The sequence below is a fragment of the Corella eumyota genome, chromosome 4 (genome assembly GCF_963082875.1).
Source record: "Corella eumyota chromosome 4, kaCorEumy4.1, whole genome shotgun sequence".
Classification (NCBI taxonomy): Eukaryota; Metazoa; Chordata; class Ascidiacea; order Phlebobranchia; family Corellidae; genus Corella; species Corella eumyota.
Window position 1 is genome coordinate 9,534,590 of NC_137493.1, and position 23,883 is coordinate 9,558,472.

The 23,883-nt window shown below is 30.7% G+C and overlaps 6 protein-coding genes across 7 annotated transcripts; 2 read left to right on the forward strand and 4 right to left on the reverse strand.

The window, feature by feature from the left end:
• Window positions 1–369: 369 nt before the first annotated feature.
• On the forward strand, window positions 370–1,551 carry LOC145750792 (MORN repeat-containing protein 5-like). Its single transcript, XM_082566869.1, has 4 exons — window positions 370–520; window positions 585–751; window positions 927–1,083; window positions 1,247–1,551. The coding sequence occupies exons 1-4, from the start codon at window positions 370–372 to the stop codon at window positions 1,549–1,551; spliced, it is 780 nt and encodes a 259-aa protein (XP_082422995.1).
• Window positions 1,552–2,261: 710 nt separating this feature from the next.
• On the forward strand, window positions 2,262–3,316 carry LOC145749655 (translin-associated protein X-like). The gene has a single exon (XM_082565480.1). The coding sequence runs from the start codon at window positions 2,337–2,339 to the stop codon at window positions 3,129–3,131; it is 795 nt and encodes a 264-aa protein (XP_082421606.1). The 5' UTR covers window positions 2,262–2,336; the 3' UTR covers window positions 3,132–3,316.
• LOC145749656 (protein OPI10 homolog) lies at window positions 2,281–5,087 on the reverse strand. Of its 2 annotated transcripts, XM_082565482.1 has the most exons (6): window positions 4,949–5,087; window positions 4,307–4,421; window positions 4,069–4,188; window positions 3,775–3,848; window positions 3,370–3,675; window positions 2,281–3,108 (listed from the first exon to the last, which is right to left on the reverse strand). In XM_082565482.1, exons 1-5 carry the CDS (start codon window positions 4,976–4,978, stop codon window positions 3,385–3,387), a joined length of 630 nt encoding a protein of 209 aa, XP_082421608.1. In that variant the 5' UTR covers window positions 4,979–5,087; the 3' UTR covers window positions 2,281–3,108; window positions 3,370–3,384. The 2 variants fall into 2 exon arrangements, with proteins under 2 accessions (XP_082421608.1, XP_082421607.1); XM_082565481.1 differs by having other exon boundaries at window positions 2,281–3,675.
• A 3,121-nt stretch (window positions 5,088–8,208) lies between these two features.
• LOC145749382 (protein lifeguard 4-like) lies at window positions 8,209–10,494 on the reverse strand. The gene is made up of 5 exons (XM_082565132.1): window positions 10,232–10,494; window positions 9,945–10,053; window positions 9,657–9,809; window positions 9,333–9,483; window positions 8,209–9,070 (listed from the first exon to the last, which is right to left on the reverse strand). Exons 1-5 carry the CDS (start codon window positions 10,341–10,343, stop codon window positions 8,864–8,866), a joined length of 732 nt encoding a protein of 243 aa, XP_082421258.1. The 5' UTR covers window positions 10,344–10,494; the 3' UTR covers window positions 8,209–8,863.
• A 441-nt stretch (window positions 10,495–10,935) lies between these two features.
• Window positions 10,936–16,028, reverse strand: LOC145749381 (glycogen debranching enzyme-like). Its single transcript, XM_082565131.1, has one exon. It carries the CDS (start codon window positions 15,974–15,976, stop codon window positions 11,423–11,425), a length of 4,554 nt encoding a protein of 1,517 aa, XP_082421257.1. The 5' UTR covers window positions 15,977–16,028; the 3' UTR covers window positions 10,936–11,422.
• A 5,768-nt stretch (window positions 16,029–21,796) lies between these two features.
• Window positions 21,797–23,090, reverse strand: LOC145751141 (uncharacterized). Its single transcript, XM_082567231.1, has 3 exons — window positions 22,877–23,090; window positions 22,625–22,751; window positions 21,797–22,559 (listed from the first exon to the last, which is right to left on the reverse strand). The coding sequence occupies exons 1-3, from the start codon at window positions 23,055–23,057 to the stop codon at window positions 22,022–22,024; spliced, it is 846 nt and encodes a 281-aa protein (XP_082423357.1). The 5' UTR covers window positions 23,058–23,090; the 3' UTR covers window positions 21,797–22,021.
• Between the last annotated feature and the right edge of the window lie 793 nt (window positions 23,091–23,883).

Genomic DNA, 23,883 nt, shown 5'->3' on the forward strand with positions numbered 1-23,883 from the left:
GCAGTCAACCATGCCATCGGCAACAGTCAGTGCAACTCATATGTGCGGCGTCACAAAAATTAACCAATCACAATATACCACGACTACTACGTCATTAGCTGGACGGACCTGGCCTTATATGATTGGCTGATTTTGGTTGTAAACAATCGAAAAAAAAACATGTGCGTAGTAGGTGATTTTGCGCCCACTTACGGCTAATATTTATAAATAAGTTCTTACACAAAACAAAAAAATACTAAAAATACAAAATGATAAAAAATTAGGTATTGTGAGCAAATAATTACATAAAATTTTTTCATAAAACAAACCCTTTTTGAGCAATCAAGTAAAGGAAAAAACATTTATTTTGCTAAAAACTTTACAATAAGCATGGAACTTTCTGTGGAAGACAAACATCATGCATTAGCCGAATATGTTGGTAAACTTAAAAACTCTAGAATGGAAGGAGATGGGAAATATTGGTTTGATTCGGGAACAAGATATGAGGGTAGTTTTAAAGACGGAATGTTTCATGGAGATGGTAAGTTAACTTTATTGTAATATTTTTTATTCTAATTTCAAATGTTTTATGAGTCGCTGTTTAGGAGTTTTGCACTTTTCCAACGGTATCAAATATTTTTCGAAGTGGGAGAATGGAAAAGCGATAGACGGAAACTACGTTTTTCCGGACGGATTGGAATTTAAAAACGACGACGATGTATTATCAGGATGGCGATATTGCAACAGAGTTTGGGACAGAAGATTTTATAAAGTAAATATAAATCAAGAGGTTTACGCTATATAAATCTTCAAAATAATTTAAAAAAACGGTATTATCTACTACTATCATAAAAGCCATAGGGCTTAAGTAATAAAACAAGAAAATTATAAATCGCCTACATAAAAATAGGTAAAATTCTCCAAATAATATTATTTTATATTTTTAGGAAATGACTGATGGTTTACGACCAGTTGATCACAGCATGCTTTCAGCTGATGCGGATGAAAAAGGCAAACCATCACGTGAAATTCCTGTTGACTGCTACGACTGTGGGGACGGATATTATAACCCCAAAGAACGAATTGTATATCAATACAGGGAAGGTAATTCAAAACCTTGTCAGTTGTCAAATAAAATCATTTTTCGGTACAACACAAGCCTAAACACGTAATATTAATTGTAAAACGTGTTTACATTTATATTTTGCATAATATTTATATTGTTGCATTTAAATAAGTTTTAAAATAGATTGGATCGAGGACGAAGATTTTACGCCATCCACTACAAAAGGTGTTGAACAAGCTCATAAGTTTTTACGTAACGTTACTACAGATGAACATGATTGGATAATTCAACATTGTCGAAAAGGACGTGACGATCACGTTGGCTGCCAAAGACTTACTAATTATGATGCCGAAAAAAAAATGAGCGACGCAATAGGTCGATTGTCACTGAAAAAACAGGGTTGTTTTAGAAAGAAATATGGAGTAGGAAAAGTTTTACCAAACGCGACGAATATTAACGATTCCCAAACTAATTCAAAAAAAAGTGTGAAGTTTTCCTTGTCGTAGAACTTATTTTTAATCAATATTCTAAAAACAACAATATTCTGCTTTTTCATCCTGTATTAAATAAAAAAGCTATATTTAAGTAAATGTGCTATATTTGAATAAAAAACACACTCGGGGAATGAAGAACAAAGGAACGAAAAAAAGGAGAGAAAACTGGGAAAAAAATTAAAGGGCAGAAAAAGGAGAGGCGGAATCTTAAAAAATATAACGCGAAATCGGCCTACTAAAATTCGCCCGAGAGGTCCGGGGTGCCCGAGGTATTCTCGCCGGCCCGGGATAAGCCTGGACTAAAGGGTTAAAGTAAATTTTAAAACGCTCGCAGGGCCTGGGGATATTTAATAGGTTCCGGAGTGTATTATAATAGGCCTGGTGTTTATATAATGCTTGGGGTGTTTATATGAGACCCGGGGTGTGTCAATAGGGGTTGTGTTATAAAAGTTAAGGCTGTAGAGGTGTTTATTTGAGGCCCGGTGTGTGTTATACAGGCCCAGGGTGTTTATATACTCTAACACAGTCTCGAGTGCGTGTTTATATACTCTTGCACAGTCTCGAGTTTTTTTTTAATATGGATATTGGTATTCTGATAAGGGAGAGGAAATAAACTTAGACCTTATGTGGTAATTCTGTAACGTCCAGTGTATATTATCATAGCCCCACTATGCTCTATCTTAAAAGTTAAAATTCATTTGTTCTTATTTTGTAAGAAAATTAACCACTAAAAGTTGTTGTTTTAATGTAACTTTATTACATGAATTGTTAGATTTCTGTCATTTTAAGTGACAACTATGAATTCTATTTACAAAAAAAATGAAGAAAATAAAACCACTACACAAGTTTTTATGGAATATAGAGATGAACTGGATGTTCGATATGATTTGTGGGAAAAAGTAATCAAAATAAATCGAGAAATTACAATTGATAGCAAGCGATTAATATTTTATTTACACAGAGTGAATAGTGATAATGCTGAACTTTTTCTATCAGAGGCTAAAAATATGTTAAACTCGATTATACCAAAACTTAGTCAACTAGCTCAATTATTTATTAACAACGATCCATTACAATTTGTGGGTGCATATTCATCAGGCCTACAAGAATTTATTGAAGCCTCATCGTTTTTGTATTATTTAAAAAAAGAAAAAAAAGTAGATCATGAAAACATTCATAAAGCAGTTATGCCAATTTCAAATTTACACTCAATGCTAACCTTTGAACATAAAGATAATCAAATATATCTGCCAATAACAACAGAAGAATATCTTTTGGGGTTATCTGATGTAACTGGAGAAGCTATGAGGCTGTGCATTAACTCTGCAGCTGAAGTAATAGGTCAAACTATAATATTGGATAGCAGACCCTTTAAAGCATGCGAGTATGTAAGAGTTCTTTGTGATGCTTTTGCAGTCTTTGTTGAAGTACTGGATTGTGGTTCAGGGAGAAAGAAAATGTTTACAGACAAGTTGCGCACTATGCATTCCAGCATGTTAAAATGCGAAGAAGCTTGCTACACACTTCGTGTAAGAGGAAAGGAAATTCCAAAACATGTTTTTAAAGCAACTTTTCAAGGAAATGAAAAATAAATTTAGGTCTGTTAAATTTATGGTATGTATGTCTTTAAAGTATACCTTATATACATTAAAAATCAAACAAATGGTAAACATTTTTTATATATATATATATATTAGTTTTACAGGATTTGAACAAACAATAAAAATAAAATCAAACATTAACTACTTTTTCATATAGTAGCCTATTGAACTTAATGCATTTTACAAGCAATAGAAAATTGGTAAGCAAAAAAATGACAGTAGTGTTTACCTCTTCTATTTAGTTCTATTTTTTCCAAAAGTTAATGTCTCTAGTTATTTTTGTTTGAAATTGTGTGTGCCATTTTTCAAGTACTGAAACTGGAAGGTAATAAGTAGATGTATTGAGATTACTTCCATTAATTACTGATTCAGCAATTTCTTGCTTAGAAATAGAAAATGATGACGCATAATTATAAAAACTTGTTAACATGTTCTTGGCAAAATCAACGTAAGTGTTTCCTTGGGTGGTGCTATCTGTTGAAACTGCAGGGACCTGTTGTGCTATCTCAGCCAATGGCTCTAGTGATATTCCAAGCTAATATGTTTAATTTATATATTTTAATAATTTATCATGTACTAATAATGTAAACATTTCCAAAACTTAGTCATGTACAATTTATATGAATTTAATTACCTGTGCATGATGTAGTTGTTTTTGAGCTGTCAGTGATACCATATTGGAAAAAACTGTTGTACTTTGGGAAGTTCCTGATGGCAAAAATGATTGTCTTCAATCTATGTTACTATGACTCTCAAAATATTTTAAAAGGCAAAGAAAAAAGCTATAATTTTACCATGAGCTCTTCTTCAATTATAACTAATATATACCATGTAATTAAAGCAACATGAAAAGTAAGCAAATGGCTTCTGTACAATATTTTAAATAATTAATTTTATGCAAAAGTTATTTGATTACAAAATTCAACACCTTTTAATCCCGATATTTTAAAAATGACAGAAGGTTTGTCATTAGTTAAATGCCCCATTAGTTGCCATCCACTTTCTCCTTCAGGCGAAGGCCAGTTTAAAAAGACTGAACCACCAACTCCTACAAAAAAAATATTATTTATATAAATTTTTTGAGGTTTGCAATGCAAGCTTGTATTGGATAACTAAGTTAACTCAAGAAATAGATTTAATCATCCTTTGATTAACAACAATATTACCATCGGGAAAGGCTTGTTGGCCAGTCATAAATACAACAATATGATTAACATTATCCATGTCCATTAAATTAAGCATAAACTTGGTTTCATCAATTTGGTTGACATCAGTCTGTACCTTTACCAAAAAAATTGAAAAAAAATGTTTTTTTTTGCACTCAAGTTATGTTTGCAGAACCACCCACCCCAAAATTAAATCAGGTGATTTAATGTAAACAGTCAATTGTTTTAAATTTATGTATTTTATATAGATAAAAGATTGACTTTTTTTTAACATACACGTGTGTCTTATAAGTAAAACAAAATAGAATAAACCCAAAATATTTAATTTAAAATTTTTATTCAGTATTCGCGGGGCTTTAATACAGCACATTTTATGCTTGTTAGGAAAGACTTGTATCAGTGTTGTGTATGCAAATGCAGTCTCAAGAAAATTGTTTCTGCAATCTGAAGTTTTTTTTGCAGTTTTTATATTTTTATTGCCTTAACGATCGAAAAAAAGGCCTTAAACAATTTTCTAACGTCAATGTGATAATTTCACTCTCACTACCAGCTAACCAAACAGCTTTTAAATTTATATTTGCTTGGGTTCTATTGCATTAACTTACCCATGCATTAATTAACTTAGATATGTTTTCAACTTACCAGTCTTCCCGCAATTATAACTGCAAACATTTTGCTTTAAATGTTTTTCAACGCGGCAAGCGTTTGAAAATTCTAGTTTTGAGTAAAACTAAATGTTTTAAATTTTGGGCATAGCAGGTTAAACAGCTGCAGCTCAGAAAATTTTGTTTGTAGTTTTAAAATTAAACTCATTACTGATGTTAGAAGCAATAAAAATGCCACACAATGTTTTGTTTTAATTTTTTTAATTGTAATAATGAGACGGTAATAAAATATTGCATTTAACAAAAAATATTATAGAAAATAAAACATTAATTATGTTAATTTTAAACAAATGAAACAGATTTAACTCCGGGAATTTCTGAATGTTTGATGACGTCACAAAATAATGTAAAGAAATCCATATCTGTAAAAAATTATAAAAAAAATAAGTACATTATTTCATTTAAAACAAACAAAACAATACGTATCGCACTTGGTCTTTTTTATTTTACCTTTTAAATTTTCTTGTTTTTTCTCCAATGTATAATACAGTAACTTGCCAAGAGTGCGATGGGATACTTTCTATAACATAGCAAACAAAAAAATAAATAACGCAGTGTAAGCATGTTTTCAAAACAGGGTAATTGTTGCTTAATTAATAACAATTGAAAATTAAAATAACGTTAAAGTTACTAGTTCTTAAAACTTACACATTTGTGTAATCGTCTAATCAATTTTTCTATGTGGAAAGACGAATTTTGCTGCAATGTCCCGTGATGCGTTGTTGAACAAACATTTTCTATTTTTGTGTGCAAAATATCCATCTCGCTTTGTTGGCTTGAAAACTTGTTTTCCAATTCCTGTAAATTAAAGAGTAATAGTTTGGTATATGTTAACAAAATTTAAAACTATTTACTTTAAGCCCTTTATATTTTAATGTTTACCTTAACCAGGGTCATTGCTGCAGAATGCTGTTTGTACAGCTTTTCATAAGATTCTGATTGTACTGAAAAGTAACTACAGATCGTGTCACATGATGTAGAGATCGTAAAATTTCTTTCGTCGTTGTCAGACTTGCTTGAGTCAGATGAACCGCGACTGTCAAAGCGGGACCTTCTTTTAAGAGTCATTTCATTAACAGCCGGGTCAGACGACGAGGGAGGAAGAATAAAGGAAATTTTTTCTGAAGTCGTAAATCCCATAGATGCTCTTTGTAGCGAGTTGGAGATTGGAGATTCAAGAAATACGTTTTCTGCTCAATAGTAAATTTAAAAAAATCGTTTTTCAACATCAAAGTATTGTTAAAATATAAAAGTTTCCATATCCATCATATTCAAAAACTTGTTAATACTTAACTTATCACATACTAACAAAACAATTTTTGAACATTTTTAGCAAAGTTTTAAATCGAACAAATGAAAATATCATCTCAGTATCAAGTTTTTCTTACCTGATTGGTCAGTATCTCTTCGTAAAATACAATCATCTGAAAGAGTCGAATCTCTTATATTTAATCTTCCCCTAGTCCTGGATTAAAAATAAGTGTTATTTTTTAAACTTAAATAGGGCAGCTAATTATCAACAGTTACACAATTAAATTTTTTTCAAATAGAATGAGATACAAAAAATTGGTTGTTGTTGTCTGCTATTGCCTAAAACTTGTGCAGTTGCGCATTTTGCATACCTTTTCTGGGCAAGTTGTCTTTTTAACACAATGACCTCCATTTCCAATTTAGAAACTTTTTGAGCTTTTGTTTCAGCTTCTCTTACTTTTTCAAGGCACACTCTCACCATCTCGTTTGCTTGTTTGACCTGCACCAAAAAGTATTTTTTTATAAATTTAAAAAAAGGTATCTTATTTTGATATAATCTTTTACAATTTTAATCTTAATCAAGAATGATAAAAAAATAAGGTGAATGATAAAAAAAATTACCTGTTTTTCTAAGGACCTCTGATACTCCCTTATCTCTGATGTTTTCTGCGCCGTATTCACATCAGAAGCTTGGGTAATTGGTTCAAATATATGGGAATCAGGATATATTTTGTTTACCTAAAAATTAAAAAAAAACATAAACTTTTAAGAAAATGCAGTTATATGGAAATTTTAAAAAAAATATTGTTTATAAAAAAAAAAATTATACCTGCTCTGAAAAAGAAACTCTTCTCGTTTTGTTTATTTTAGTGTACAAATCTTCACTTTTAGAAGTCACGTGTTTAAGTCTTAATTCAGCCAGCGATGCCCGAAGAGATGTATTCTCGCGCTTTAAAGTTTGAAGTTCTATTTTAATATCAAACAACTTTTTCTTATTTTTCTCTTCCGTCATTTTTATTTTTTTAGGGTTAACGAGGGATGATTTAGGAGAAACCTGTGCAACAACTGAAGGCTCACGTCGCATAGCAATAGACCTAGAAGAACTGGACAAGGAAGCTACTCTTTTGCGAGGCGAATTTAATATCGATTCAATTTTTAGAGGTTCTAAAATTTTCTGTTGCTGTTGAGAAGATGATGGTGGTGGGGTTGCGTACATCTGTTGACAAAATTTATTTTCTATAATTCCTCCCGTGCATTTTGTTGGTTTCAACTGGACGCCGTCTGGTATAACCAACGTTTTAGTGCTATTTTTTTCTTGTAATTTTAATTCTTTGTATTTTTTTTCGTTAGATACATTTAAATTTTTGTTAATACGAAGAATCTTATTCGGAGAATAAGGTATGTTTCGAAACCCGGGGGACCTTGTAAGCTTAACTTTTCGTTGGTTGATCGAATTCGTCCCTTTTTCTCCCTTTCGTGATTTTACTAAACTGTCTTTCGTCATTTTACTTTTTATATCGGTATACAGATGCAGTAGTATGCTTTAATACTTAAACTTTTCCTTGTAAAATAAAAAAGAAGCACTTTGATTTTTCAGTAAAAGGTAACAATGTTTCAGTAAATAGAAACACTTAAATGAATAGCATTGTGCGGCTGGGCAGAGATTATATACAAGCTTCTGTCTTGAAGTTTGCTCACTGACACCTTGAAAAATTTCTGCTTTGTTTCCGTTCGCACTTCGCCCCGCGTAGGTTGTTTTAGATATGTTTGAATTAGAGCCCGCTATAACACGCACGTGGTCGGTGTTTACCAAGTGACGTCAAATCACTCTTGATGTTCATCGAAATGATACAAGCCGCCTAAACTATCGTGCAAGCATCTTATCAGCGTTTTTTAGGGTTAAAATGGACTCGTGATAAGGGAAACTTGAACGGATGTTAGAAATACTTTTCTCATATGACGATATTCTAACAACAAAAATTTACAGTTTTGAAAAACAACATTTATTATTATTTTACTTATTGACTTTTTAAGCCACCATCACAAACCACTTATTTACAACATACAATGTTACAAAAGTCTAAAAAACAATTTTATCATAATTATAATAATTTCGACAGAGCATACAAAAGAACGATTGTGAGTGCTCACAAAGTATTTTGGATTGGATTTGCAAGATGTTATATTTCAATTTAAATCCTGTTTGAGCTTTTAAAGTTTTTCTATTAAGAATATAATGCTTATAATTCTGAAACAGAATATAATTCTGAAACAATAAACGCTATATACAACATTAATAAATATAAAAAAAACATGCAAATCTTAATTTAGTAAACATAAAAAAACAGGAAGTCAATTAAATCCCGTATAAAATTGGCTCTACTAAAAGTATAGTTTACTGATTTTTCAATCCGGAAATGACACGAAATAAACGTGCAGAAAAAATTGCTAATCACATCACAAAAATAAGTAAAGTTGTTACAATAAAAATTGCTTCCTAAAAATGTTTCACTATCTTAATATTTATTAATATTTAAAAAAGAAATAAACATTTATACCATCATAACGTTAAATAATCAATAGCGATTAATGAAAAAAAACATGGATATATTTGCTGTACAATTTACTTTTAATTTCAATTCTACTTTTTATTCATTTGATTCAGGATGCGGAGAGTTTCCAGAAAGAGATTAATAACATCCAGATATAGACTGATGGATGCGATGATGTGCTCTTCTGGATGCAACTTCGTCATGAGCATGTTTGTGTCATAAATAATAAAGAAGCAGAAAAGCAAAGCACCGGCACTAGCACAAATTAACTCAAAAGTGTCGTTTTGAAAAAACATCTTAAAAGAATTTAAAAAAAACATTAATATTTTAAAATAAAAAAAAATGTGTATCATAGTTTTTTGGTTAATAAAGCTATACTTTGCTTAAAATATAAATTTAAAAAATAAAAAAAAGGATTTATTGTAATAAAATATAATCTTATAAGTAAAACCACCGTGTAACTGTATAAACGCTAAAGCATTAAAAGTGAAAAACTAATTAATATTTTAAAACCATTGTTTTTTGCAAAAATCAGAGTAAAGAGTTTATGTTATTTACCCCCATAAATCCAGTCAGTATAAGAACCCAAAGGCCTGAAAACAGACCAGCTTTCCATGAGCTATAATCACGCTTGCTTTGCATTGTGTAAGTGGTTAAACAGAAAAACACAGAAAGTGTAAGAATAAAAGCCTGTAGAACAATTTGTACTCTGAAAAACAAGGTTAAGTTTGGTATTTTAAAGTTAGTTTAACTACATGAGTAATGGTAATATCTTTAAAATTATTACGATAAAAATGATTGTAAACAATTTTTAACTTTTTTATTAATTCAAAGTGTGGTAAATGTTTTTAAATATGCTGCAATAAGCAACCAAATACTAACTTGTAAAAGGTGACGACAGTTCCAACAGTATAGGATTCAACAAGTGTGAATGCAGCCAAAAGATAGAGATTTATTGGATGTTCTTTCCTTTTAAGATGTAGCGCAATAATCAATCCAATAGAAGCACCAAAGCAAATAAACAGCATAAACTGACTAAAAAAGTTAAAAATGTCATTTTAGCAATAATGGAGTTAATACATAACATTTATTTTGTTAAGCGAAATAGACAAGCATAAAAATGTTATTTAGAGACTTAACAAAAAAATTACTTATTTTAAACCATTTTACTTGTTTTGTGTGAACTCCTTTAAAGGCTTTACAGTGATAAATAATGCACAGATAATTGTTGTACATAATAGTTGTGCTGTCAGGATCGCATAAACCTTTCTAATAAAACCTAAATAATTTAAAAGTCACATGATTAGGATCACCAATAACAAAGCATAATGGGCATATTCCAATATAAGTTTAAATCATTAACCTTTTATTATTATTATTACTTAAAGCTATATACATATTTCTTAGTTTAAAAAACGAGATTTATAATATCCTTATATGGTAATTTAAAAATATACCCATTCTAACTCCCACAGTTGCTTGTTTTACATTTGTACCATAGGAAAAATCATCTTCAATGGAATTTTCTGGGAAACCACTGTTTGTAAGTGGAACCTTCATTTCTTCCATTTTTTTAATTTTTATAGTTGTACAACAATGTTTCTGAATACAAAGTTACATAAATGCATATGTTATAACCTCAACTGATACAATATTTAAAAAAATATATTTAAGATTGTTATTAGTTAAATACATAAATGTTTTTATAGTTATAAAGGTAAGTTAAACATATTATAATTTAATACAGAATATATAAATAAGTACAGTTATGAGCAAAAAGAGCAGGGGTAAACATTTTTTTTCACAAAACTTTTTAGGCTATGGGCCGTTATTAATTTTTTTTAGAACAACTATAATACTGCAAAAACAATTAGAAGCTAGACTATATAAGATTATATGAAGATGGTATATATATATAATAAAGTATAATGGAGTTCAAAATTAATATTTAACAAATTAAACAATAATAAAACTTTTAAGATGCAAACAGAATTAAATTAAACCAACAATATGATAATCATCTTAGGCTAACTTTAGATTTTTTACAAAAAAAATGATTATTCCACAACAAAATTGAAGAAATTTAAAATTCGAAATAATTTTTTTGCTATTATTAAATTAATTATTGCATATTTTAATAAGCAAGATATAACAATTAGATGCAAAATAAAAGTTAGAATAGGCAATCGATTTTTATGACTGTAATTCTTAAAAAGAATTGCAAAAGTAAGTGCAACTTTACTTGTTATTTGAACTTTTATGACATTTTAAATAAGTAATGATTGATTGTGCAAACTTATGACTTTATATACGATTTATGTAATTTTAACCATTTTAGTGAATAATTTTATCACAGTTTAACGAAATTTAAGTTAATACTGGGCTTGATATTTTGCAGCAAAAAATAATAAAAGAAGGATACATTTTGACAACTTTGTTTAAATAAATCTAAGTGTACAATCTAGTAATTCACAGTTTAAATGAAAGTTTACAAAAATTATGTAGTGAAAATATACATTAAAAAGCTTCCATTTAAATACCAATAACATCTGACATTTTTGATAAAAACTAATCATTCCATTTACTCAAATTTAGGTTACATAAATTTTTCGTTTGATTTTTTTGCAATATACACATACACAATCAATTTACTCTAACTTAGACATGTCTTCGAGTAGGTCCAACAAAGTTGCATGGGACCAAGCTTGAATATCACATGAATCCCGGCATTCCTTTCCATCACTGTTGGTTAATTCAGGCAATCCACACCACAGTGAACTTTCCAGATGCAACTGGTGAGTGACCAAATAACTTTGAATAAACTCAACAGTGTCTTTTAGTACTGCAGGACCTAATTTTTTAGCAAAGTACAATTTTGCTCGCAAAAAATAGCCAACTGGCCATAACCATTCAGGACCCTGATGATAATTAAATCCCTTTGCCACTGAAGAATCAGTTCCATCATTAGAGTTGTCATAATCTCCTCTATATTGTAAGTCATCTGGATCCAGAGTCTTCATTCCAAGAGGACCAAGAAGTTTCTCTTGTGCTATATTTAATGCCTGCCATGCATGATCGATGTCGAATAACTCGGGTGCATAAACCATAGCTAGGGTAAAGTTAGGTCGAAGTTGGTAATCACACCAAGGAGATGAAGCACCAAATGTGTCTTTGTAGATATTTCGCTTATGAACTAAGCTTGAATTGTCATCCTCTCCCACGAAAAACAACCTTTCAAAATTCATCTGAATTTTCTTGTCCCATTGAGACCATGTAAGCTTGGCCTTTGTAGCTTCATTTTTCTGGCTTTGTGTTTTAATAAAAACACCATCATATGGAAATTTTCCAACACTGTTTGCCTTATTTAACCAGCGAACAGTCGATTTGCATAAGGCAACAAGCTCTACTGCAGAACCATCTCTTGGAGTAGCAGGCACACCCTTTGTTCCAGCTTTCTCACTCTCACCCATTTTGTCACACCATGTTCCACAATTATATTTACTTCCTCCAAAAACAAATCCTGTATCCAGTTTTACACCAGCCTCAACAAGAAATCCTGTGTCTGACATATTTCTATCGATGTCAGAACCTGCATTACGTTCTCGAAAAAGAATTCCATCAACATGACGTTGCATTGCTTCTTGAACAATATCATACAAGGGTTGTGTACAAGCTCCAACGGGCCGAACCTCACTATCATCTGTTGGAAAGATTCTAGCAACAGGAAGTTGAAGTAATTGGTAACTATCCGATTCACAAAGCTCTTGAATGCATTGTAGCCAAAACCAAACAGCATCCCTGCAATTGTATCTTGATATCTTGCCTTCACCCAGCAAATTAGGCATAAGTCCATGTCGCATACAGCCTGAAAAGGCCAGAATAAGGTTTCTTGAGTCTGTGTATTGGCCAGTAACTAGAAGAATACCATGCATAGATATAAATGTGTCACGACCCCAACTTCTCATCACACCAGAACTAAAATGGGGTAAACCTGCTGCCATAGATGAAAGAATTTGAACATCTGGATCATCTGCAGCTGTGGAGACCCCCTTCACATCTGGGTGAACTTTGGGTAATAATGCTCCTTTAACAAACCCACACAAAGCAACTGTGCCCAAAGCTAAGGAGCGTGTGAAGCTGCTTCCGTCTTTAACAAAACTTGACATCTGATTAAAACAAGCTTTCAACAATTTTTTGTAAGTGAGCGAAATGATTGGCTCAAAGTAAGTTGGAACAAGGTAGCGAGGCAATTGACCCAAAATTTTGAAGCAATTTGCATACCAATCACCTATTTCTTTGGTTTTATCGTGTTGTTGTAGCCTTGTTGCAATATAATCCATCAACCAGTTTCCATTACGTAAGTTATCACACAAAGGGTGACCCAAATCATTGTCATGCCGAATTTTAGCAAATGGAACTGCAATGCCAGCTATTCCACAATAAGTAAGTTCCTTCCAATTCGGTACCCCATATGATCCTATTCCATACCCATCTGAATTTTCTTCTTCATTACAACGAAACAAAACCCGATTTAAAGCACGCAAATCAAGTTTTGAAGCAATTTTGTCAAAATTTGTATTATTGTTGCGTAGATTATCAATCAAACTTCTTATCTTAAGAATGTTGTCATCAGCATTTTCCTGCATTTTTACCTTTAACACAATCACACTTCCTGGTGGGAAATCTGTAAAATGAATTGTGAATGTTTTTCCTTCTGAGGATGTTTCGAATTCGCAGCAGTTGCTTAAACCTATTGGTAGATCCATTTCAATGCTGTGTCCAAATTCATCAATCCCATTAATGTAGTCCCCATTTTTGGAAAATGAATCAATATACTCTTGTGTACTTTTTACTGTATTTGTTGGCTTTGCTTCAATTGTAATACCCATTACTTGTCCTTCAATTGTCATGCAAGGCACAAAATTTTTCCCACTAGATTGAAATGCAGTGTGAGCAATCATAACATAGCTGTAATGTGTCTTTGAGTTATGACGAGTAATTGCAATCACATCTGATGTTCGCTGGTCAATAAAGACTTGAGTAAATCCATTTAAAGCCATAGTTTGATGCAACATGTTAAGCATTCGCTTTCCATTTACAATGCCTGATTTTGGACCAACCACACTACTCAGGTTGTTACCAGTGGGGGCCCACTCTCTATACTTTCGTTCATCAGTTACAACATTAATGTGAGAGGGAACAAGTTCATCATGTCCCCTGGTGCTACCAACTGCACAGCATGCCATGCTAACAAGAGCTGTTGAAGGAAGAACGTCCACAATTGTTCGCTTCGTCAGCATACTCTCATTATCGTGCGAAATATCGTACAATAATGCGTGAGCTCGAGAAGGTGTTAATGGTTGAGTACTTGGTTGTCTGAAAGATGAAATAGGTTCACCGCCATACATGTAAACTATTCTGCCAAGCTCATGAGAATCCCAAGCACTTAAACTTTCCCTAACCAGTGATGTTATTCCAAGACGGTTGATAAATATATTATCTACATTTTCACTACCTGTAAACAACTCTGCAAAAACATAAAGATCAGGTTGGATCTTCCTTGCTGCATCCAACATGTATTCAGCAACATGAATAGGAGTAGAATGGCAGTTGTCTATTCTTATTCCATGAAATAACTCAGCCATCATTTCAGTATACTTTCTCATGCGATACCACAAAACCTTACAGTCTGAAGGTTTTTCTCCATATCTGAGTTTAACAGTATCACCCCAGCACACTAGTTCTCTGCGAAAGTAAACCTTTGATGGGTACTCAGCAAAATTCTTTAAAGCATTGTCGCCCATTACCCAGCCGTTATGAGCCAAAATAAACCGGCAATTTTTCTCATCTTCCATAATTGTTGCCTCTTCCTCTTGAACACTTGTATCTGAAAAAGGGTGATTAAAGTAAAGTGTAGACAATGGACTTTCTTTACCTATAACAAACTTTTTTGGACCATGATCAGCTATGCGTTCATATATAATGCCGGAAATGACATTTTCTATAGCTGCAATAGTATCGTCTTGACATAATTTTTTTTGTGTTTCATTAAACCATTCCAAAGTATTCCTGAATCCAGTGCAAGCTTTTTCAATATCTTTACCACTTCCCACATAGAATTGATGCAAGGCAACAACTAAATCTACACTGCAACCAAGGCGACGAAATTTTTTATCTTGAATCAAAGAAATGGTCTCAGTTGGTTTGGTAGAATCAGGTAAAATATCATTTTTGATAACACCCAAAAACTTTTCCACAAAGTCATCAACATCTATTTGAAAAAATTCCCACAACTTTAACGACGGAATAATTGCAGTTAGCAGTAGTCGAAAACTTTCTAGATGCTCTTGTTTTGTTAATTGTTTTTCTGGAAATTCTTTAGGGTATTTACCATTTGCAATGTTTAAAGACAAATGAAATATAGCTCTGTCAAGCAAGTAAGCAGGTCTAAGATGTGGTGAGTTTTCAAGATTGTATCCACATTCTGGTGAATCATTTAACCATAGGCTATTTGAAGCTGTGTGGTTCCATACTACATCAGTGACACTCATCATGTTCCAATTATTTCTCATTTCTTGCACAAATTCTTTAATGTTATTAAAATCACATGGAATGGGGTCGTTAGATAACATTGAACTAAGAGCTAGTTGGTCAGCTAATGAATATGATGAGTTTGATAAACCTAGTTTTTGAATAGGTGTAAAATGAAGTGCATTGTAGCCTGACTCTTTTGCCACATTTAACCGTCCCTTCCATTGGTGAAAAGGGCCCAATGCCTTTGTCATTACAGTTTGCATACATAATGCATCTAAAGGTAAAACGTGATTGTCAGATCCAATCGTCAATGTAGGATCAACCAAGAAATATCCACTTCCTGCACTTTTATCACCATCATAAGTAAAATAATACTGAAATGAACCAGCTGAATAAAACTCACAAGCCGCATAAAAGTCAAACTTATCCTTGCTTAATTTTGAGTCATTTTTCCATTCCAAAATTCTATAGACCGATCGATTAAAAGTTTCGCCAGGTAATGGAACATTACAATATATTGTGACATCTTTGGAAGCAAGAGTAGCTCCAAGCATGAAGTGTACCAACCATCCTTTTTGTAACCGATACAGAACATGGCTGTTATGTTCTCCGTTTACCAGTTTGAGAATACGAATTTGCTTAGTAGTGTCTTTTTCGTTTTCTGCCATTGTGTTTTCGGTAACAAATTACACAACCGATGTTATTGTTATCATAAAATCTGTAAACTTGAAAATCAAAAATAACAATTAAAATTTATTTAACACAACACCCGGAAAGTTTATATTATTGATATTAGGTTATACTTTATTACACCTTTATTTCAGGAAAAGTTTAATGTAGTATAACTTTTAAAACTTGAATCGTATAAAAATTTTAGTGGTAAGATTAGTTCTGTTGCCAACCACAAATGTTCCAGTTAAATATTTTAGATATTAAGCAACAATTAACTTATATAAGGTCTATTTTACTTTCTAAAAATTAACTAACATTTTCTGCCCGGTCCTTATGCAGTTTGCATAAAAAAATATTTTGGGTAAAATGATCACAGCGTAAATACTTGGACTTCCAACTTGACTCGAAAAGAACATATTAGTAATGTCGTATAATAGTTTAATAACATTTTTGTTCATTATTTAAAAAAACACGAAAATATTCATACAAGGGTTGTATGATCATTGGTCTGACAGAACCTGACATTATGATACTTTCTAGCACAATCCAACAACCTTGTAAGTGTTTTCACAAACAAAAAAATGTGTACTGTTTTGAACAAAAATAGCGAATTATGTTGCAGGATTTTTTGTGAAGTTTCACTAAAACTGTTGCCCTTTATCGCCTCTAGCACATAAAAACTTAAGACAAAAATCTTATTAAAATTAATTGTGAAATAAAGTGTTTATTTAGAAAAAAAACGTAAAATCAGAAAAAAATTATTCGCTTAATTAAACTCTCAGACAAAAAAGACAATGCTTTGTATTTAATTATTCTTGATGTGAGAAGGACAAATTATAGCCAATGCATATAGAGTAAACATTTTATAACATATATTTTGAAGGATTTGAATATAATATATCTAAAAGTCACAACAGCGATTAAAAAATATATTTTTATTAAAAAATATTGTTGTTAAAGTTAGATAGTGTGATTTATAAAAAAAAATAAAAAGTTTAAAAAAACGTAAATTAAGTTCTTTGTTAAAAAAAGACCATAAAACTTATAGAAATACTATAGTTAAAAACAAGCCTAAAACATTTACTTTAACTAGTTTAAAATCTTCATAATAAGCATCCAAATGTAAATTTATACTTTAGATTTTATGGGCTTGCTAGATTTTACAGTCGTAAAAACTCTAAAATTGGCATAAATTTTAGGGTAAAAAATCTATATATCCAAATTGTTGTTTATTTTAGCATTTTTTAATGGCGAATTAAATTGTGCCTTACCTTAATTAAAAAACAGTTATCACATTATTCTCTACTTAGTTTTAAAAGTAAATTAATTATGATCGCAGATATTATCCTATTCTATAAAAATTACCCTCTTTATTTTCGTGGTAAAATAACGTGTTTTGTATAAAGTATGTTTAAAAACAAGTTTTAAGTTTTTACGTCAAGAAAAAGGTTAACTATTCTATTGACGGTACTTTTGATGGTGGAATACAAAAACAGTTGATCTTCAAGATTTTTTTTATTCAAATAAGGTATGTTAATGATCTATGGATTCTATATACCGGCCTTTATCCTAAAACATTTTGATCAAATTTTAGTAAACTTTTTTCAAGTTTGCGTTTTGGAACGACACAAATTTCAGAATGGTTGTATAATTGGAGACATTAACTTAAAAGCTAAGAATTTCAGAATTTTTGCGCCAATTTAATAAATTTATTAAAATACAAACAACTTAACAATTTTGGTAAAGTTGCAAATTTCAAAATTTTAAGTTTTATTTTAAATGACGGTAAAAACTAGTAAAAAAAATTCTGATTATTAATGTACAAAGTAAATATTTAAGTCAATAGATTTTTTTAAATTTATATAAGGGTGGTCCTTTTTCTATTTATTTGTGACAAATCAAAAAAAAAAAAAGATTTTAGCAGTTGAATATACCTAATCTGGTAAGTAAACAAAATTTACGTAAAGTGCAATGTAAACAAACAAATACAATTATCTTCGATTCAGTATAATATAATTTTAAAACTTATTTAATAAAATCCATACAGCCGCATTTATAATTCCAAATATCCTAGCCTTGTTAATTTTGATACATAAAGTTCCGCTTGTTGTTGTCGTAACAATGGAATTAGTTGATGTTATAGGAGGTATGTAAGTGGGATCGTTACAGAAGTCACTAGTGCAGCAGCTTATGTTACACGATCTTAAAAAAATATAACATGAACACTACATACAATATTAGCGAAAAAGGAATGCACTTAGGCATGCAGAATAAATTATTAACTGTTGTAACCTTAATTCATGAGCCCTGGCGACTGGCGTCTGAGATAAAAACATATCAACATTTTCTTCACATTGTTCTGCCATACAATCATCTGTATTTCCACATGTCCCAGTTACTACATTAGCTGTTGAGCAATTTTTTTTTAAAGTAAATAATTAAATTACAATTCGGACAAATGCAATATTTATTTTTCATTTGACAACATTGAACGAAAAAAAGACATTCTTTTAAACATTATTGTTACTATTGCTTACCGTTTATAAATCCAAAAATTGTAATAACACTGTGTGAAAAAATGCAATAGTTTAAACCATTCTCACACTGAGTTAAGTTTGTATCTTGTTCGTTTAAAGTTGGAGACGTCAAAGTAAAACCGTTCAAACAATTTAGAGGCATTGCCGCGGGCAGCAAAAGTAAGCCAATAAAAATTTGCAAAACCAATAAATTCATTTTTATAAAGTAAACAAACTTTTTGCAAATTCTGTATTAAATATGTACTAATAACTTATATAAGGTGTTTTATTTAAAAATTAACTTAAAAAAATTATTTAAAAAATTTTAAATACCCTATACAGCCAAAACCAATGTTTTAAGTTTATTCTTTACCTGCACTGTTTTATACTCTAAAAAATAACCTAACTACGTGGATTACATTTTTATATAAACGAACAAAAATTTAAATACAATACACAATCCAGACGATTTTTTTTCCAATTAATATTTTTCTGAAGTAAAAATTATTTTAATATAACGTGGGGTGACTCGTTTGTCTATAATTATTATAATAAAAACAAAAAAATACAATTTCCGGATGAAATAGGGATTAAGCTACTACTAGCTACAAACACTGAAGATCTGGTTCTGTCATTACTTTGTCACTTTTTGCTATGTTTAAGAAAAATATTTTCATAATAACTTGAAGTCAAATTTCAGGAAAATTAGTTCAACAAAAGTTCACAATAAAATTTAAGCCCACAAACTTTTTAAAACTGACTGCACCTTTTGTAAACTCAAAACTTATTTCTCTAGCACACACTGTTAGCATAGACAATATTAATACGTGTTTTATGTAAACTTCTTAATTAGCCTATAATTATATGTAAAATGATTTTCAAACTAATTATAGATTAATTATTTTCACATAGTCTTAAGTACTAAGAAACGTGTGGCCTTTTATACGAAGTAGTGTAGATCAGTAACATAGTTTAATGATATATACGTTATATTTACAAATTAATTTAGTGCTTGCGTAATTGCAATTAACGAAAGGAGGTTTCTGCGAAAAGTTTGTGTCGTGATAAAAAGACCACAATATATTATACTCATGGTGTTTTTTCCTCAAAGCCTGTTTCTTTATGTCCATTTAAAATGTTTGCTTGAATGCCCATTTGTATTTATACGTTTTTTAAAAATTAAGGTCAAAAAGATTAACAATACTTTACTTAATTTGAAAAAATATTATAATAAAATCATAGACATTAAATGTCGGAAATTATTTAGTAAGTATTATTTAGTATTGTATTTGAATTGACATGGCGTTTTTGTCTCTAACCGCCAATACATGTTGACAATGCATGGTCTGATTTAATTGTTGGTTTGTCATTGCGTCAGGCTGATACGAAGATTTAGTATCAATATTATCTTTAATTTGAAAGAAATACTTTCTAAGCAACAGCACAAGAGCTACACAAGCGACCAACGAGAGAAGTATGAACGTCAAAATCAGATACAAAATGATTGTATTAGTACTTAACCTAGAAGTATTTTGAATAGAAGGACTACTGTTAACTTCTTTAACTTCCATGCGTTGGCTTAGCCTTATGGATTCTAGGTAAAAATCTTTGCCTGCAAGTGATTTTATCTCTGCCAAAGTTTTGTTATCAAAAGTAACATTGGCTTCTCTAATTTTTTTGTCTTCGGCCTGTTTTGTTTGCGTTGTAGGATATATTTCGGTTGATTTCTCGAAGTCTATCAAGTAAACTTTATTTTTCTTTAGAATGACGTCAATTGTGTTGTTGTTGCATAAGTCACTTTCACAGCAAGTAAAGTTGCAACTTCTGTCATTAAAAACGACTTTAAGTTGTATGTAACAAACATCAAAATAGTTAGGTGCTTAATTAATGTAATATATTAAAGGTTCACAAAAACTATTTCTATTTACCTTCGGTATCCATATTTCATATGAAAACCTTTTGTTTCCCGAAAAAAAGTTTCCTCCTTTAGGCTTTGGGAACATAAATGTTTACTACAGTTATTCGAAAAAACACAACTTCCCGTTACAACTGCAACTATTAAAAAATACACAAAATTAAAAAAAAAACTTGTAATGTCAATTTAAAAACTACATATTAAAAAAGCACTTACACTTAATTAACAATTGACCAAAAAAAAAAAAAAAAAAAAAAAAACAATTTTTTATTTTAACTCCTGTTTCTTCATTAAAAAATTGTTTTTGGCGCAATTATGTCTTTGTGTTAACTTTATATTTAAAAACTAAATTTCCATAACGTGTATTTTTCATTATAACGGGGTATGCTTTTATTTGAACATTTGTAATAGGTTGCCGAATTTAAATGGATTTAGATTTTGTTTCACTATGCGATTTTCAGTTACGCTTTATTTACATGCAAATGTAGTTATCTAAACTAATAAATGTTTTTTGTCTTTTTTAAACGCATAACCCGCGTTTTTTTCTTCTATTAGAAATAAGTAAAATATTACTTTAAAAAAAGCGCACTATTAGATGCTTTATGAGTTAGACATGCAATACTACGTTTGCTGGCACAATTTTTGATTAATATCATTTCTAAAACAAGAGTGCATTGAACACTGTGTTTTTTGTAATACACCTTATTCCTATTTAATTTTGTTGTTGGGTTTAAGACATAACTTGTTCGAGCTACAAAAGCATTAAAGCATTTTTTATATTAATTAAAATTTTAAAGATAAAAAATGGTAAAAACTTAGATTCCAATGTAATAAAGTTAATTGTACATACAGGGGAGTATATAGATATTACACCAAACTTTGCTAAATTTTATAGAGTTAAAATTTTTTAACGACAACCGCCTTTCCTACAAAAAAAATCTACAACTTTTTTTAAGCTTTTTCTGCTAAGTGGGTATATGCAGGGCGTTAAGTAAAATAAACAAAGGGCACACGTTCATTGTTATGACTTTGTTTTGTGTGGTCTAAACACTTTCTGAAATAAAACTTAAACTAGATAAAACAAATAAATAATAACCTTTATGAAAACCGTGGAAAACAAATGTGCTTTCTGTTCGATAACAGAATTCGCCAACGCTGTCGCATTCTGTAAAATTCCAATTTTCTTCATATAATAATGGTGGTAAAGTTACTTGAAACCCACTAAGACACGTCAAACATTCAGCTTTGTAAATTGCAAAAGTCACAAACGCAATACCAAATACTGCTATCATTCTTTATTTAGGCTACTTTATAATTAAACGCTATAAAGAGTTAAGCATACTTTAAATTTTACTTACTTAAACAATTAATTTTAATCATGAAGATGCTAAAACGTGATACATTTTATTTTTAAATACATACCAAACTTGTCTATTATTGAGCGGAAATGCGCAAACTACAGAAACAGTCATGCATGCTGGTAAGAACATGAAGATAGATGATAATTGTTAATATCAAATCGTGATATATCACTTCACTAATCCTTAATACGCACACTTTCATCGTTATATTAATTATAAAGAAACACAGCCTTATTGTAATAAACCTATTTAAGATACATGTTGAAGAAATTTTATTTTAATTAATAGTACGATTCCAACAATTCCAACCGTAACTATCAAAATAATGAGCAATAAATAAAATAAAATACTATATTTATAGGGTGTCAATTTAGTGACAGAGCTCGTGATAGATTCAATTTCAGTTGTATTGCTTGATATTGTAGTTATGGTGTTGTTAATATTAACCACCGATTGAGTGACGTCATCATTAGTTATAGATGGAATAATTGGAGGAAGAGTAACAGTAATAGGAACAGTTGGTGGAAGGGTAGCGGGCGATTCAGTTGTTAAGATTGGCGGAACGGTTACTGGTATAGTTTGTTCAACTGGTGAATCAGTTGTAAGAACAATAGGTGGAAGAATCGGCGGGCCAGTTGGTACAGTAATTGGCGGAAGGGTTAATGGAACAACTGGTAAAGAAACATTGAGTGCCACAACCGCCCCCAATTGAATTGATTGATTTTGTATAATTGCTATAGAGTTACTATTGCAGTTGTCAGTGGAACAACATGAAATTGAGCAATTTCTGACAAAATTTAAAAAAATCTTAACAAAAAAAAGACGAGATGTAAAATATAACAAAAAACTTACTCTGTTACTGGTAGTATTGGAACTGGAAGTGGAAAATTACTATAATGGTTTTGAATGGTTTTGTCACATTGCGCACGCCCGCCACAAATTGAACGGTCACTCGTACAATTTAATAAAAAATCGGGTGCTAGTGGAAATTAAAAAAAACAATTTTTGCAAGTTATTTTAATGATGTTGGTATTTGGTTTGCCAGCAAAGTAGTTACAATCAATAAACAACTAAATTAAGTTTGCTATTTTTTTGTATATTTACCTGAACCTGAACCAAGATTTACAACAGATTCAACCCTGAAACAATAATTATTTTCGCCAGCACAACTTTGTGGAGGGGTATTTGGAGGGGCAACTAGTCCGTATCCAATCACACATGTTAACGAAGAAACAAAGGCAGCATTTAAAATAGTAAAAATTAAAATCAAACTAAAACTTAACATTTTTAAAAGCTTTTCTACCTCGTCTTGCCTTCAATAAATATGAACGTGTGAATTTATGTGGGGTTAAATTTCCTGTTTTGTAAAAAATTTGCTTCCGTTTATCGTGAATATATTCATGAGCTACTCGATATTGACACATGGTTTGAGTTTGCTTGAGACATAAAATGTTTATAACCATACAAAATAAGCATTTATTTATCGAACCATACCAATGCAAACTTAAAAATCTTATTGTTAATTTATGTATTCTATAAAACTTTAATATCATTTGTTTTTTTTTACTTTATAGATAAACATTTTTCGGAACGTTTTTTTAGTACAAAAGTGTTATTAAGAAGAAGCACACTGTAAATAAACTACAAATTACGCGTTTAAAATTAAAAACACGAACTGCAGAGTTAGGAGTCATTCCGGTGGAAGTGACGTCACCAGTGACGTCAGTGACGTAAACTGAAGTTGTGGTAAATTCTTCTCTCGTTTTCCGGTTACAATCTGTTGTGTTGCAGCACCGAAGATCGCAATCTCTAATGTCAAAATTCATTATTAAATTTTTTCCCGTAAAGAGTGTAATAAAAAAAGCAAACCTTTTGTTCATGTTCGTTTTATACTTACGAAATAACTGGAGGCAAGGGAGATATGGTTGATTTATAGTTAGAAAGAATTGTATTACAAGAGATTAAACCATCACAATTTGCCTGGCTGTTGGTGCAATTTGCCAAAAATACTGGAACTATTGCATAAAAAAATATTAAATTTTAAAAATTGCCCTGTTTCAACTATAGAAAAACTGTTTGCTAGATTCAAGTTAATGTTAAACTGCAACATA

Excerpts from the sequence above, each read along its gene's own strand:
- LOC145750792 (XM_082566869.1), top strand. The coding sequence starts at position 370 with ATGGAACTTTCTGTGGAAGACAAACATCATGCATTAGCCGAATATGTT. Across the intron at positions 521-584 it reads CGGAATGTTTCATGGAGATG|GAGTTTTGCACTTTTCCAAC; the intron begins GTAAGTTAACTT and ends GTCGCTGTTTAG. Across the intron at positions 1,084-1,246 it reads TGTATATCAATACAGGGAAG|ATTTTACGCCATCCACTACA; the intron begins GTAATTCAAAAC and ends TCGAGGACGAAG.
- LOC145749655 (XM_082565480.1), top strand. The coding sequence starts at position 2,337 with ATGAATTCTATTTACAAAAAAAATGAAGAAAATAAAACCACTACACAA.
- LOC145749656 (XM_082565482.1), bottom strand. The coding sequence starts at position 4,978 with ATGTTTGCAGTTATAATTGCGGGAAGACTG. Across the intron at positions 4,189-4,306 it reads CCAACAAGCCTTTCCCGATG|GAGTTGGTGGTTCAGTCTTT; the intron begins GTAATATTGTTG and ends TTTTTTTTGTAG. Across the intron at positions 3,676-3,774 it reads AACAACTACATCATGCACAG|CTTGGAATATCACTAGAGCC; the intron begins GTAATTAAATTC and ends TAAACATATTAG.
- LOC145749382 (XM_082565132.1), bottom strand. The coding sequence starts at position 10,343 with ATGGAAGAAATGAAGGTTCCACTTACAAACAGTGGTTTCCCAGAAAAT. Across the intron at positions 10,054-10,231 it reads AACTGTGGGAGTTAGAATGG|GTTTTATTAGAAAGGTTTAT; the intron begins GTATATTTTTAA and ends TAAATTATTTAG. Across the intron at positions 9,810-9,944 it reads AAGGAGTTCACACAAAACAA|TCAGTTTATGCTGTTTATTT; the intron begins GTAAAATGGTTT and ends TAACTTTTTTAG.
- LOC145749381 (XM_082565131.1), bottom strand. The coding sequence starts at position 15,976 with ATGGCAGAAAACGAAAAAGACACTACTAAGCAAATTCGTATTCTCAAA.
- LOC145751141 (XM_082567231.1), bottom strand. The coding sequence starts at position 23,057 with ATGTTAAGTTTTAGTTTGATTTTAATTTTTACTATTTTAAATGCTGCC. Across the intron at positions 22,752-22,876 it reads AAATCTTGGTTCAGGTTCAG|CACCCGATTTTTTATTAAAT; the intron begins GTAAATATACAA and ends AATTTCCACTAG. Across the intron at positions 22,560-22,624 it reads CCAATACTACCAGTAACAGA|AAATTGCTCAATTTCATGTT; the intron begins GTAAGTTTTTTG and ends AAATTTTGTCAG.